Below are 14,947 nucleotides of genomic sequence, written 5' to 3' on the forward strand. Positions count from 1 at the left end.
AATATGATCAAACGACACACGAAGAACAGTCTATAATACAACATTAGAAATTGTCGAGCAACAAACCGCAAGCAGTCCAACGATTCCGACTTCAACGAGTGCGGCCGCTTTTGCTATACAAGTATACGGCCTCATGCCAGCAACAATGGAGTTCGCTCGCCAAAGCCGTCCACGTGTATGGGGTATGCCCATTGCAAGCGTCAGCTTGCACGGGAAGGCGGTATACGTCGGGTCGCTGGTCGCTGTCGCCGTGAATTTTCACTCATATGGGATTTGGCCTTAAATCTAACGCGAACAGTCGCGTGGCGCCGTCACTAGCTCAGGTGGTGTTACTTCGCTGTTTGTCGGAGTGCAACAGAGGCAGTTGGTTTACCTGCTCCCCTGTTGTTTAAGTAGCGAATGGAAAGGAAAAATCGGTGAAGGGCGGGTCGCGGAAAAGCGCTGTATGCGTGCTGGAAAACAGTTTCCCGCTCATTCTCCTATATTTCGGGCTTGAGTCGGGCTCTTGCGCGGGCCCGAGCCCGGCCGATTATAAAACTCCAAGTAGCCCGCCAGCCCGGGCAGGGCCGAGGTGAAAATACGTCGGCCGACAGTACGGGCCCGCGGAGGCCGGGGGTACGGGCTCGGGCTTTCGAGCCTACCCAGGAAGCCCGTGACACACCTCTAGATGGTTGTGCCCTTGAGATTGTGCCCCGTGTGGCCTGCCATTCTTCTCCGTGCCGCGGCTCCTTTGCGTGGCTAGTTGTTCTCTCTCACGATGTTCGCTTCGTCGTGACCGTTGCAGGATGTTATGGGCCGCTCCACGCTACGCGGAAAGCCTGCCGCAACGGCGCGGTTTGCCGCAGAACGGAGGCCGTCTGCCGCACGCGCGAGAGGGGTCAAAACTGACGGCAAAGCTTCGATGGCGAGTGCATTCGAGCCTCCGGCAAAACATGGCCAGCACTGCCAAAAGCGGTTGTCGTCCACTTCGAATCTATCAAGTGGCCGCCGTGCGCTCTGAACGTGTAAGTTCCGAACTGACGCTTCCATTGCTTTTAGATTCATGTCCTTAAGCTTCGACAGCAATGTATTCGTCCCGATTCGGCGTCGTTTTGAGAGCCATAGTCAACTAATTGATGCTGTAAGCTTAGCGAGTCGATATGGGCGCTTCCGAATGCTCGGAGGACATAGATTACGCGTTTGTTAGTTGTTTCTAATCCTCCATAGCTGGCGCCACTTGACCTGGTTCGGTGCCCACCGCATCCACGCTCGCGCGCCGCCTACGTCACAATTTTGCGCGTTCACGTGGCCAGCTGTGTTTTCCCGGCCCCTGGAGGATGCTGCCTAGCTCGGTGCTCTTTAAAACCGAAACTGCGACTAGGCGCTCTAAAAACGTCTCTAAATAAATAACCGTCGTGCACTCGCGCAAATGAGGTTTGCAGCCGTGATAAGTGGATCATAAGTAGGGGTGTGCGAATATAAATTTTTCGAATACGAAGCGAATACGAATATCCACCTTCGAATATCGAATCGAATATCGAATATCAAGGAAAAATGCCTCCACAGTAACAATATTTTATTTAACATGTAGCTATTTGAAAAAAAAAAAACATTAACAGCCTGACTGGCAACAAAACACACACTGCTATCTCCAGAACACAATGTCCAGGCTAGCACAATGCACATCACAAAGCAAGCAAATATCACGGCATAATGAAAGTTATGACTAGATGCTATCATGAAGAAATATGAGTTGCTCCACATGATCAGGCAGCAGGCGCTCCCTTTTAACAGAGGTTACCCCCCCCCCTGCCACTGAAAAGGCACGCTCGCTTGGAACAGAAGTGGGCTGGTATAGGGAGGTACATGGGGCAAAGCTTTGCCAGACTGGGGTATCTGAAGGTGCCTACAGTCCGCCACCAGTCACATGGGTCACTGTCTTTCTTCAGAAGTGGTCCCGCATAGCGAACGAGTGGTAGTGCGGCACGTTACGGCCGCATAATATTAAAAATGTACGGTTACATGATCGCCAACAGCGCTGCACGTGGAGATGCACCAGCAATAAATCATACGTATTGGGGCGCTCGTCGCAGGCAGATATCGTGCCTCCGTGTACTTACGATGTGTATCGCTACTCTCGGCAACGTTTTTAGCTATACGAACGCAGCAGAAATGTGGAAGACGAGTTATTTTATGCATGATAATCGAATCGCATATTCGAATATTCGAGGTTATCGAATATTCGAAACTTTACGAATACACGATTTTCGAATCGAATACGAATATTCTGAATGTAATATTCGACGAATATTCGAAACTTTCGAATATTCGCACACCCCTAATCATAAGCTATCTACTGCAAAAAAAAAAAAAAAAAAAAACAAGGTGCAAAATTTTTGTTTCAGTGCTCCTTTAAGGGATAATTGGCTACTAGTGCCGGCGGCTTTTTCACTCAGTGAGCCACGCGATACGTTTGCATGAATACGAATTTTCATTGTTAGAAGCGTGGTTATCTGTGCTAGTTGGTGCACCATATCACAGAGCAGTATTCTGAGGTATGAAAATCAGCATAATATATACGATAATTTAGAGACTAAAAAGTAGAAAATGCAACAACGCACTCGAACATAACTAGCCTTGCGCAATGTTTGATAACCCACCGCTTTCGCAGTGTATATTCACCTGCAATGTAGTACTGTCGAGTCGGCTGCGGCGATCACAAATGCTTATTCTTTTATTATAATTGTTATTATTTAAGCGGTTGCACAAGTTCACGCGACAGCTAAAGGTCAAAAGAGTCTGTGGAAAATGGCGGCATAGCAAAAAGGGTACAGCAGGACAGGAAAGACGGGATAAGGATGAGAGTGATATGAGGCTAAGGGGTACGTTAAGGGAGCACGGCGCAACATCGTTGGGGGAGGGAGAGGGGAGGTAAATAGGAGAGCGGAAAGCAGAGGCCACGTTCTCAAGTGTGAATGCACACAAACACCTTCACCTCATTAGAAAATAAGAGTGGGTACCTGGCGACACTGGTAATCGAAACCAAACCTATAGCATTGGAGGCGACGATTTCTACCATGTAGTTCACCACCGCTATGGTAACGCTACCTTTCAACTCAATGTTGAATAGGAACATTTGCCTGATATATGCAAAAACGGTTGGACCTAAACGGAAGCGAAAACCACTTGAAATGCCGTCTGGCAACGATGCTGTCTATAGACACGTCTAGGTGTGAACTGCACTTCGATCTGGGAACCGGCATTTCCAGCCGGAAGGAAATGCTGGTCTGGCGGGAAGCGAAGGTTTTCAGCATCAGGCTTTACAGCTGGAGATAGTGTGCTCAGTAGGAACCATCACGGATGAGTGCAGGCACATTGCGCTCATGCGCGATGTTGCGCACCTTAGATGTGTCATCGAATTTCCTGACTTACCAGCCTTGAAGAAGACAAGTCCACTTGTCGAAACGTCGGCTCGATCACCCACCCCCTGTTTAAGGATTTTTTCATGTGACTTACCTTCGTAATTCATTATCACTGCCGTTGCTTTCGTGCCCACACGTCATGTAAAGTCTTATTGGGACCCTTGTGGAATAAATAAATAAATAAATAAATAAATAAATAAATAAATAAATAAATAAATAAATAAATAAATACAACATGTTTTTGCAAACAGCTGTAATTACATTTTCCGACAGAAAATGATTTTGCTCAAGATGTAAACCAAACTTTTCAATTGCGGTTCGCAGTGCAACGAATACTTTATACTATGCCCATGATTGGCGTCTCCATGATCAGCTGGAAAGCATGTTCTCTAGCGGGAAATGTTTTTTCAAACAAGTTGGAAGCATGCGATAAAGCCAACTGGTCGAACTTGTTTGCAGTTGCCAGAAGTGACCACCAGGAAAGAGACACTAGGGAAATGCCCTAACACGATGACTGCGAGCCTTAGAAGCTGAAGAAGACTACGGTAACGCTGCCTTTAAAGTCAATGTTCAATTGCAACATTCGCCAGATATATGCAACCCGCATCGTGCCTAAACGGATGCAAAATCCGCTTTTAGATAGAGAAGAATTGGCCGGCTGAAAGTGGTTAATGATGCTCTTGCCATGGACGGAAACATGTGTTGAGCAATTTTTATGCGCTATGTATAAATTCGTCCTGGCCTCTGGTTCGATGCCCGGACCAGGACGAATTATTCGGCAACTAAGAAGCTGCCCTTCTGAGAAATCCGTAGGGATTCCTTGTGGCTCCGTGTTACTAATGGATGGTTGACCTTTTCTCTTTCTTGACCCTTCTGCCACCTTGCGGGATTCCGCAGGGCTGATTTGCAATAAGAATTTAGGTAAATGCTTGTCGTCCCCCCATGTCAAACGGAATACCAATACAGATAATGTTTATCATTATCATGATGGTGAGATGAAGTCGATAATATCTATGTCGTCATCAGAATGGTCTGTCTCTTGCCGAGAGCTTGGATGCTTACTTGAGGGACAGCGGTGTGCCTTTTAAGGAAGCTACCGTAACGCGTCGTGAAGACCGTACCCTAGAATGAGCGTACAGGCGCGAAGAGCGATGTGAATGTGCGCCTATTATTTCATGCACGTGAGAAGAACACTCTTTTATCGCTCCCGCTTTGATGGAGCATATATTGAAACCACTGTCGCCCTCAGAATTTGTTCTTTAATATCTCATCGGTTGTATTTTACCAGTAGCAAATATTTTAAACACGCTTTCACAAGTGAGAAAATTCTGCATTTCGATTTATTGAGCAATGAATGTGCTGAAGTTTGAACGATCGAATTGAAAGCTAAGAAATCGCGCGGTTTGGGAGAAGCAACGTTAAATCTATTCTTCGTGTAGGCAAGGAAACCTAGCATTTGCATCAATGCAGCTGGATGATGGAATTACGCATTGCCTCAGACACAGACGCGTGAGAACATGAAAGACAGAGAGTAGGAGTTGTTTCGCTTCCAGCACAACAAGCTTCTCGCAATGCTCTGCGTCGGCACGATTTTCGAAACACAATCTTGTTCAATTGCCAATAAGCTATCTTCATGTTTTAATGCATTGATAATTGTCTGAGCAGCTCGTTGTCTAACAAACAAGCAGCTCTATACACCACTGCCGCGCGCACAGAACAAGATAGTTACATCTGTTGCAACCTGCTGTACAAAGCAATACCAATTATCTGAAAGAACACCATCAAATGAGAAACACTGAGGAAGATAATTCCCGTAGCCGACAGCACCATACCGTAAATCGAAACTAATGAAAGATTTTCATTGTCGGACCAACTTTCGTGCACATGGCCATAGTGACAACTACGCGAAGGAAGCCATCAATCGGTCCTTCGAAAAAAAAAAAGAACGAAAGCCGGGTGGTTGCTGTGGGAAGGAAGCGCCTTGACACTCACGCGGAGAAAAGCGGCGCCGCGCGATTGCCAAAGCGACAGCCTTCGATTACTGCAGCGCTAGCGTCGCGTCGGTGGAGCAGCGGCAACACAAAAGCTCGCCGGAAGAGGGCCTCGCCTTGACACCGGCCGACGCGTCTCTTTCGAGTCGTATGGAGTGCGCGCTCGGCAATACGTGGCGATTGTCTGGGCCAACTGGGTTGCCAGTCCACGAGACGTGCGAGCCCAATGTCGACGGTCCCGAATTAATGAGCGCCGCCTTCGGGCCTTGGCCCTCTGGAAAAAGAGCGCAGGACTTGCCCATTCATGGGCGCTGCCGACGAGAAGACAACGATGCCCAGTCTCACGTCCGCTGTGGAGCAATGGCGGTGCTATCACCTCTGCAGATCCCCTTTTGTCTGTGTGTTATACTGCTCACAATCTCTTTCGAGTATATCACATTCTAAAACGTTCACGCAATATGCGATTACAAAGCTCGTGAAACTGCACTGATGGAGCTTGTCGATATTATTACCACCAGCTTTCGAGATAACTGGCGCTAACTTCTTTTAGATACTTTTGGTCGTCACAGTTGATGGCAACTGTCTGTCATAAACTTTTCGAATAACGCGAATGACACCAAAATTTAGTATGTAGCATCCACCTGTTATGCACACAACGACCCAAATGTTGCGTTTTCGTGTCAGCGGTTAAGGGAAGCGGTTTTTACATGTGACAAACAGAGAGGAGACAGTTACGTTGCACACAGGCACACGGAGCTTCTGCTTTCAGCTCGTAACCGTCCCGGTTAGATAAAAATAGCGTTTTAAATGTCTATGACACACCGGTGGCTAATAAGAACAAAACTGAAAGGGACTGCACCACTGAGCTGCCTTGGTAACGTAAATCCACGCGGCTTGTAAAACGGTTTCTTGAGACACTTAAAACACTGTTTTGATATGGCGTTACAGTGTTTTCTAAGATAACCTTATCATGGTCGGTATAACATCGCAATGACGATCACGTTATTTTATTTGCGCTGTAAAACAAACATCTCTTTCGATCTCTGGTTTTCAGTTAGCAATAACTGCGTCATACGAGCCCCGGATGTGCCAACGAAATTTCTCATTAGGCTTCCCACAAGGCACTGCCTCCTTCGAATTACGCTTATAGCGCTAATAAATATGTCTCCAAGTGCGTTTTTTCACAGTATATGCCACTCGGTTCAGAAAGAATACAACGTGGCTTATTGTCATGTACCCAAAGCAATGAAACAACGCAAGTTCAACTCATCCTGTTAGCTTTTACTGCAATATAAGAAGTGCATTGTGGTACATGTGCCGTAAATTGAAATGAATGAAAGGGGATGAAAAAATTGGCCGCGTATCTGCGTGCGTCGCTGCAAATGTCGTCTAAAGACGATACAAGAGGCGCTGCGTGAGATATGGACGCCATCTGGCAATACGTCGGGAACATGAGTGCTGTGTTGCGGGCTGGTAGTCCCGGCGCAGCAGCAGGCGAAGACCGGCGGTGACCAACGCGACCGGCGGAAACGCCAGCCAGCCCGAACACGCGGTTTGGCGGGAAGCGCCGAAGCAGAAGGAACGTCCGCACTCAACGAGTGCTCTCCGCACACTCTTTTATTTACACGTCGCCTGAGTAAAACAGAAATGCCAGAGCGGCACCCCACGGCATTCATACAGTGCAATACGGAACCGAAACCGAAACACAACAATGAGCTCGCGCAGAGGGCACGGATGAAGACAAGGTTCAGCGCAGTCGCATTTTCAGCGCAGCTTAAGAAACTAGGGTCTCTAGAATTACATATCTATGTATTTTCTATTAAAGGAACACAGCACCTAATATTTACCTAGTGATGTTGCGCCTCAGATATGCGTAATGTTTGCTTTTTGATCAACAATGTACACAAGTACGAACCGAGTCATCTGTTCAAGGTGGCTGGCCCTTGGGCAAGTGGTTCAACTTTGGCCGGGTGGCTGAATCGAGGGACGTGCCGACAAACAGAAAGACAGACCAAAATTTAGGCGTTTAAGTTCCCCAAGAAAGACTGTCGTCTTTAAAATCACCCTTTCAGTCGGTGGGATCCGAACACACAATCTTCCAATTACGCGAACGATGCTCTAGCAATTGATCAACGACGGAAGGCGCTGGCTGCTGCCTCGTGCTGACGCCTCCATACTGGCCGCCTAGGCTACGAGCGCCGACGCTTGCTAGCACTCCCTGGCATTACACGTGCGGAAATACCCAGTGGAGTAACAACAATACCCAACAGAGTACCCAACAAGTGAGGAGCGCCTTCCGTCTCAGCTCAACTGGTAAAGCATGGGACGCGTAATTCGAAGGTTGTGGGTTAGGATCCCACCGATGGAAAGGGCAATTTTTTGTCCACTTTAATCAGATTCAATTTACGTCACAATTACTACACTACAGTTAAAAAAACAATTAATGCCCCCTATGCTTTCCGTGTTGGATTAATTTGGTTGTGCTTAACAATGAAACGAGCCTCTCGAAAGAAATTGCCTTCTTTCGTTCATATTAGAAGTGCAGCCGCTTAAGCAAATTGGTGTATATGCACTTTTAGAAAAGACAGGCACAGCCTCGGTTATCTCGCTTTTTTTGCCCATATTTAATGCGTTAGTGTTAAAGAGCTCGTATCTCAGAAAATACGGTGTTGATTGTGAGCAAGAAGTCCGCGTTGTCCGTGAGCTAATCACGGTGGACGTAAATGATAAACATTAGAGGTCGAGGGCGAATCGAACCCAGGCCTTCTGCATGGCAGTCATGTGCTCGCCCACAAAACACGCCAGTGCTTCAAAGTGCTTCGAAAAAAAAAGGAACCTTATACAAGCGTCATATGGGACGAAGAGCCGCGCTAACACATTTATTTATTTATTTATTTATTTATTTATTTATTTATTTATTTGTGTATTTCGTAATACCCCACAGGCCAAAGGCATTGTGGAGGGGGGTGAAATATGATTTTATTTGCTGATACAATGTTAGCTAAAATATAAAGGTTGTGTACAAAGTGAACAGGCAAGTTGGTGTGCTTTCGTTATACAATAATAGCTAGTACAGAACGAAACAAGTGATGATCGGTGATGATGGCCACAGATCCGGGAAGGCGGTTCCAGTCTACAGATGTTCTGGGGATAAATCAATCACTGTATATTTCGGTTAGACGTGACATAACACCAACTTTATTTGAATGATCAGTTCTAGATGATACGTAAGAAGGGGGGAAAATAAGTCTATGACGAGGAGTTGGAATATAATGATAAATTTTGTGAAATAGACAGAGACTGAAAAGCGTACGATGAGAGGCAAGAGAGGGCAGTTCGAGTGCGTTCTTCATGGCAGTAATGCTAGCGTGACGGCTGTAGTTGTGAAGAATGAAACGAGCAGAATTATTTTGGATTAATTCAAGAGCATTTATTAAATTAGCCGAACTCGGATCCCATACCGAAGCGGCATATTCTAGCTTGCTATGAATTAGTGTCTTGCACATTAGTAGTTTAAGTGAGACTGGCGCGGATGAGAAGTTGCGGCGAATGTACCCAAGCGTGCGATTTGCATTATTAATAATGAAGCGGATGTGGAATGACCAGCTTAAACAAGTGGTGATGTGTAAGCCTAGATAACTGTATGAGGTGACTGGTTCGAGTGGAATGTTGTAAAGTAGGTAGGTAGCAGAAGATGATGATATCAGGGAAACACGCAAAACCTTACATTTGGTGGTATTCCATTTGCTAAGTCGTGCACCAGTAAAAAATGGAGTCAATGTCATTTTGAAGGGTACTGACGTTTTTTAGGCTGCTAATTTCGCGGAAAACAACACAGTCATCGGCAAACGGTTTTATGTTAGAAGAAACACGAAGAGGTAAATCATTGACGTAAATTAGAAACAAAAGGGGACCTAAGATGGAACCCTGCGGTACTCCGGAGTGAACGGCGCGAGATGAAGAATTACACCCATTGGCGGTTACGAACTGCGTGCGGTTAAATAGGAAATGTTCTATCCATCTAATGATGTTATTATCAAGGTTTAGTTTGAGTTTTATGAGCAGTAATTTATGACTTACATTATCGAAAGCGTTCGAAAAGTCGAAAAACGCCAGGTCTGCGCGGAAAGCGCAGCACAGTCACAGCAAAAGCTCGAAGAGCGGCATTTCTAGAGCCCGTTATAAACTCTCTTGTGGCTACTGATGCAAGTACACTAGGAACGTACCCACTACGCCACAAATCATAATTTTCGTGAAATTGGGAAGCACGCACCACGACATTACTCGTCATTCTGCGGAGATGCGAGGTAGTATCTGTAAGGCATTATGTGCAGTTTCTTGAAGCGACGGTGGATGACGATGAATAATTATGGCTGATCCCTTTGTAATGGGCTGGAAGCTTTCAATGACCCACTAGTTACGTAATTCGCATTGTGTGACGCGCGGTTGTTATGTCACTCTCCCACCACTCTTTAAAACATACGCTAACGCGACAAAGAGATAGAGAGAGTGAATTAACCTTATTGAGATCCTAAACAAATGGATCATGGGAGCCTTATGGGCTTCCTTCGCAACCAATAGACGTACACTTGCGAGGAACCCACTACACTATAAATCATCGTAATTTTTGTGAAGTACGGAAGCAGCCACTAAGGAATTTTTCTTCATTCTACGCAGAACCGTGGTACCTGCTAAACACCTGTAAGGCATTATGTCCACTTTGTTGATGCTGTGGCTGATGGCGATGAATAATTATGGCAGAGCCCTTTGTAATGGGTTGGAAGCATTCAACAACCCACTCGTTGCGCAATTCGCATTGTGTGACGCCTGCTTACAGTATTCGCGTTGTGTGACACTTGTTTGTTATTTTACTATTCTACCACGCTACATTACATATGTCAATGTGGTTCCTTCCCGACATGAAGCCTGTATAGGGTCTTTTTGCAAGGCAGTTTCAAGCAACGTTACTAAAACAAACTCAGTTTCAAAGCTCCGTATCTCCGCCAGCGGAGGAGGGTGGTCCGAACGGCGGTCGCGAGAACTAGCGGCGCTGCAGTCACGTCTTGCGCCACTATCGGTGCGTCGTCTGCTGCCACGGCGTAACGCGGCGGTCCACCGCGCAGTTGCTCGGGACAACTGCGCGGCAACTTTCTAATTGTACTAGTGGCAAACGCAAACATTTTTCGTTCTTCCAGTCGACGTTCGAGCATCTCATTTGCGGACTACTTAGGTGGATATGCATAAGGTCGTCTGTATGCATTGGCCCGCGTGCGTTGCTCATTGATTGGCTAAGAATCGATGTTCGGTCTATATCTGAGCTGCCTACATTGCACTTTACTTCCAAGCATGGGAGTTTCTAAAGGAATGAGGGTTTTCAGCGTAACTTTTTTATCACTACCACTACAATTTTAGCCGCTGCCGTTTTATCTAGACGAAGAACAACCTAACACGATTGTAAAAGCCTTTATAGTGAACAAAGAAGGGTCCTTACTCGAGATACAAAAAAGCGTTCTAGAACAACAGTGCTCATGTTGTCTGCAAGTTATTAAATAAAACTTTCTCGAAAAACATCACCAATGCTTTGCAATGTTTACAAGACACGTTTTCGCGACGGTTAAAGGGATACTGACCCAAAATCGGAAAATTTTACGAGAACTCTGCAAACGAAATCTCAGTGTGTGATTACATCGAATAGATGTCCTCTCTCAGGAATTTTTTCAGCGGATAGTTGTATTTTCGGTGTTTTTGAGGGCGCGCGCCGAGCCGCCCGGCCGACTAGAGTTGGAAAGAGTGACGTCACAACACCCGTCTCGGACAGCCAGCCGGCCGGCCGCAGTCAATCCAAACGCGCCGTAGGTAAGCGGCACGGCATGAATACGAGTTCTAGTCCCTCCACCTGCGACAAATATACCTCCGACGATGAAGAGAGTTCGAACACGCCAAAAAAAAAAATCACAGCATATCCACGGGGTGAATGATGATGAGTGGGGCGAAGCTCCGGAGGGAATCATCCGTAAACCGTGAAACTCTTCCGTGAAATTCGCCCAGTACATCATATAAAGAGTGTGAAACACCGTGTATATATTAAACATCAAATTTTTATTTTACTGTTGGTTTACTTGGTCCCTTCATTGTCACCGCTTTGTGATCGGTGAAATGCAGGGAACGTGTCCGCTCCCGAGCGAAAGAGAAAGCGCGCCAAGAGCGACCGCGTTCCCCGCTCGCCCTGTGAGAATTAACGGCGAGGCTTGAGGGAAGACACGACGCGCATAGCGTTCCTCTGCGCGTTCCACGACGCGAGGTCGGTAGCATGCCCAACGAAAGCCAACGGAACGCGATCGTGCAAGTGCTCCGGCTTCGCGAACAATGCACGGCGGTTACTGCACATAAAGCGTCCCAAAACCAAATATCTTGCTCAAGGTGTGCTTTGCGTTTTTCGTAGAAATATTTTCTTTATCATGTACACTAAGACGAAAAGTTGAAAGCTCAGTAGAGTATATCGCCCGCGAAGTATGTCTTTTAGCGTGATTAAATCAAGGAACACTACGATGTCTGGTAAATTATAACTAGTGAATTCGTAATCTAGTGAGCAATTCATTAAACTAGAGCTGGCTACATACTACTACTACAGAGGAGCGAACGACCCATACCCTAAGGAGCTTCGCCCCTAAAACATAATCGTATACGGTTACAAGCATTCTGCGTCTAGCGACGAAGAGGAGCAGGCGGCCGTGAACGTGCTGGTGAAACAGCCCGGGCCAGTAGAATGGTAGGCTTTTCTCTAGCAAACTCAATGTGTAGCGACAGTACTAGGTAAAAATGATATTACATAGGATGCAAGAGGCTGGTTTAAGCTTGGGTAAGGCAGAAAAGCAGTTACTACGCCGGAATCGTAGTTTCTCGTTTGTGTTTACATATACGCTGTCAGGCTTCGAGCGCTGCACAGTTTCTTCCTGAGCGCGAAGCACGCCAGATGCAGAATTATTCAGCCGTTTGATAGCTGTGTGCTTAGGGCAGATACTGTCACAGCCACGCTATAGAAGACAACTGATCGAATGTCAGTGTCATGCTATTCTCAGTCTCGATAGCGTATAGGTAATCGCCTGCATTTCGTTTTGCTGTTCTATTTCTGGCGGCTCTTCCAAACTGGCCACTAGGCTTTGCGGGACGCCGTGCGTTTTTTGGGGGGATTTGCGCCGTCACTCTCAAAACGAACGTCACAGTCCTTGCATTTCTCAGTAAGCTTTCTATCTTTGCCATGCAAAGCTTGTTCACACCTTTTAAATTGCGTAGGGTCTTTTCTAGGTCCGAAGTAGTGTCGTGAAGCGGAGTCGTCGTTGCGGTAGCCGCTCTTGCAGCCCGGCGCTAAGCAAGTCGGCATACCGCACCGTGAATCTGTTCGTCCTCGTTACGCTTCGTACATCATGCACGTGTCTTCGTACAAGACGCTAAGTCTGGTCAAGAACAGTCGAAAAAACGCCAGGCCTGCGCTGAAACCGCAGCACAGTCACAGCGAAAGCAGAAAGAGTGGCATTTCTAGAGCCCGCTGTAAGCTCTCTTGGGGCTACAATACAAGTACACTAGAAAGGTACCCACTACGCCATAAATCACAATTTTTGTGAAGTTGGGAAGCACCTACTAAGCCATTATTCGTCATTCTGCGGAGAAGCGAGGCACCAGCTACACGTCTGTAAGGCATTATGTGCACTTTGTTGAAGCGACGACTGATGACAATGAAGAATTATGGCTCAGCCCTTTGTAATGGGTTGGAAGCTTTAAACGGCCCACAGTTATGTAATTTGCATTGGGTGACGCCCGGTCGTTATTTCCCTCTCCCGTCATGCTGTATAACATACGTTGATGTGGGAGAGAGATGGGAGGAGGGCGGCGAAGAACTTTACTGAGACCCTGAGGAAATGGATCATGCGCTTCTGGGCTTCCGTGGCAACCAATACAAGTACACTTGCGAGGAACCCACTACGCTATAAATCATTGTAACTTTACTGAGACCCCGAGGAAATGGATCATGCGCTTATGGGCTTCCTTGGCAACCAATACAAGTGAACTTGCGAGGAACCCACTACGCTATAAATTATTGTAATTTTTGAGAAGTAGGGCAGCAGGCACTGTGCCATTTTTTGTCATTCTACGGAGAGCCGTGGTACCTGCTAAACGCATGTAAGACATTATGCGCACTTTGTTGATGCTGTGCCTGATGACGGTGAAGAATTATGACAGGGCCCTTTGTAATGGGTTGGAAGCAATCAACAACCTACTCGTTGTGCAATTCGCATTGTGTGACGCCTGGTTACAGAATTCGCGTTGTGCGACGCTTGGTGCTTATTTTACTCTTCTACCGCGCTATATTGCATATGCTAATGTGGTTCCTTCCCGACATGAAGCCTGTATAGGATCTTTTTGCAAAGCAGTTTCAAGTACCGCCATGGCTAAGAGGTTGAATACTGGGCTCCCACGCAGAGGGCCCAGGTTCGAACCTGGTTCCATCCTGGAATTTTTTCTTATTTCGTTTTTTTTTCTTATTTCGAGCGATACTGGTTACGGTCACCGGCGGCGGCGGCGGCAGACAACTACGGCGCCAAAAACGGCCGGTGAAATGATCTCATAACAGCTTTCGCTGTAAAAATGACGAGCGAACAAAGCACAGACGCAGCTGTAACCCATGTGCGCTCGTACGTCACCGGCGCCGATCACAACAAGCGCCAGCCGCCAGCCGCGGGAGCTAGACATGACTGCAGCGCCACTAGTTCTCGAGACCGCCACGCGGACCGCCTCTACGGCGGAGCTTTTAAAGTGAGTTTGTTCTAGTAACGTTGGTTTCAAGCACCGGCATGGCTCTGTGGTCTTTTCCACGTTTCTGTGTTGCGGTGTAGAAGACGTTTCGTGTCCCCGTGACTTAAAAATGCGTTACGTCGCCGCTTACCTCCTGGCCTCCATGGGTGGCAACAAAGACCCATCCGCCGCCGACATCGAGAAGATCCTCGGTAGCGTCGGCATCGAATCCGACAGCGAGCGACTCAACAAGGTCATCAGCGAGCTGAAGGGAAAGACCCGAAAGACCGTCGACGAAGTCATCGCGAAGGGCAAGGAAAAGCTGGCTACTATGCCCTCTGGTGGTGGTGCAGCTGCTGCTGCGGCGCCCGCTCCTGCGGCTGCTGCTGGTGGTGGCGCAGCAGCTCCAAAGGAAGCAGCCAAGAAAGAGGAAAAGAAGGAAGAGTCCGAGGAGGATGACGACATGGGTTTCGGCCTGTTCGACTAACGTCGCAACACTGACACAAGCCATTTTCATTGTAAATGAAGTTCATGGTTGCTCTCTTGCAAAAAAAAAAAAAAAAAAAAAAAAACCGGCATGGCTCTGTGGTAGAACACTGGGCTCCCACGCAGAGGGACCAGGTTCGAACGTCACTCTATCCTGGATTTTTTTTCTTATTTCGTTTTTTTTCTTATTTTGAGCGATAGTGGTTACGGACACCGGCGGCGGTGGCGGCGGCGGACAACTACGGCGCCGATAACGGCCCTTGTTGTGATCTCATAACA

At 47.1% G+C, this 14,947-nt stretch overlaps 1 protein-coding gene across 1 annotated transcript; it reads left to right on the forward strand.

Annotated features, from left to right (window-relative positions):
• Positions 1-14,252: 14,252 nt before the first annotated feature.
• On the forward strand, positions 14,253-14,701 carry LOC119394451 (60S acidic ribosomal protein P2). The gene has a single exon (XM_037661752.2). It carries the CDS (start codon positions 14,313-14,315, stop codon positions 14,667-14,669), a length of 357 nt encoding a protein of 118 aa, XP_037517680.1. The 5' UTR covers positions 14,253-14,312; the 3' UTR covers positions 14,670-14,701.
• The last annotated feature ends 246 nt before the right edge of the window (positions 14,702-14,947 follow it).

Source organism: Rhipicephalus sanguineus, chromosome 5, assembly GCF_013339695.2.
Source record: "Rhipicephalus sanguineus isolate Rsan-2018 chromosome 5, BIME_Rsan_1.4, whole genome shotgun sequence".
Taxonomy (NCBI): Eukaryota; Metazoa; Arthropoda; class Arachnida; order Ixodida; family Ixodidae; genus Rhipicephalus; species Rhipicephalus sanguineus.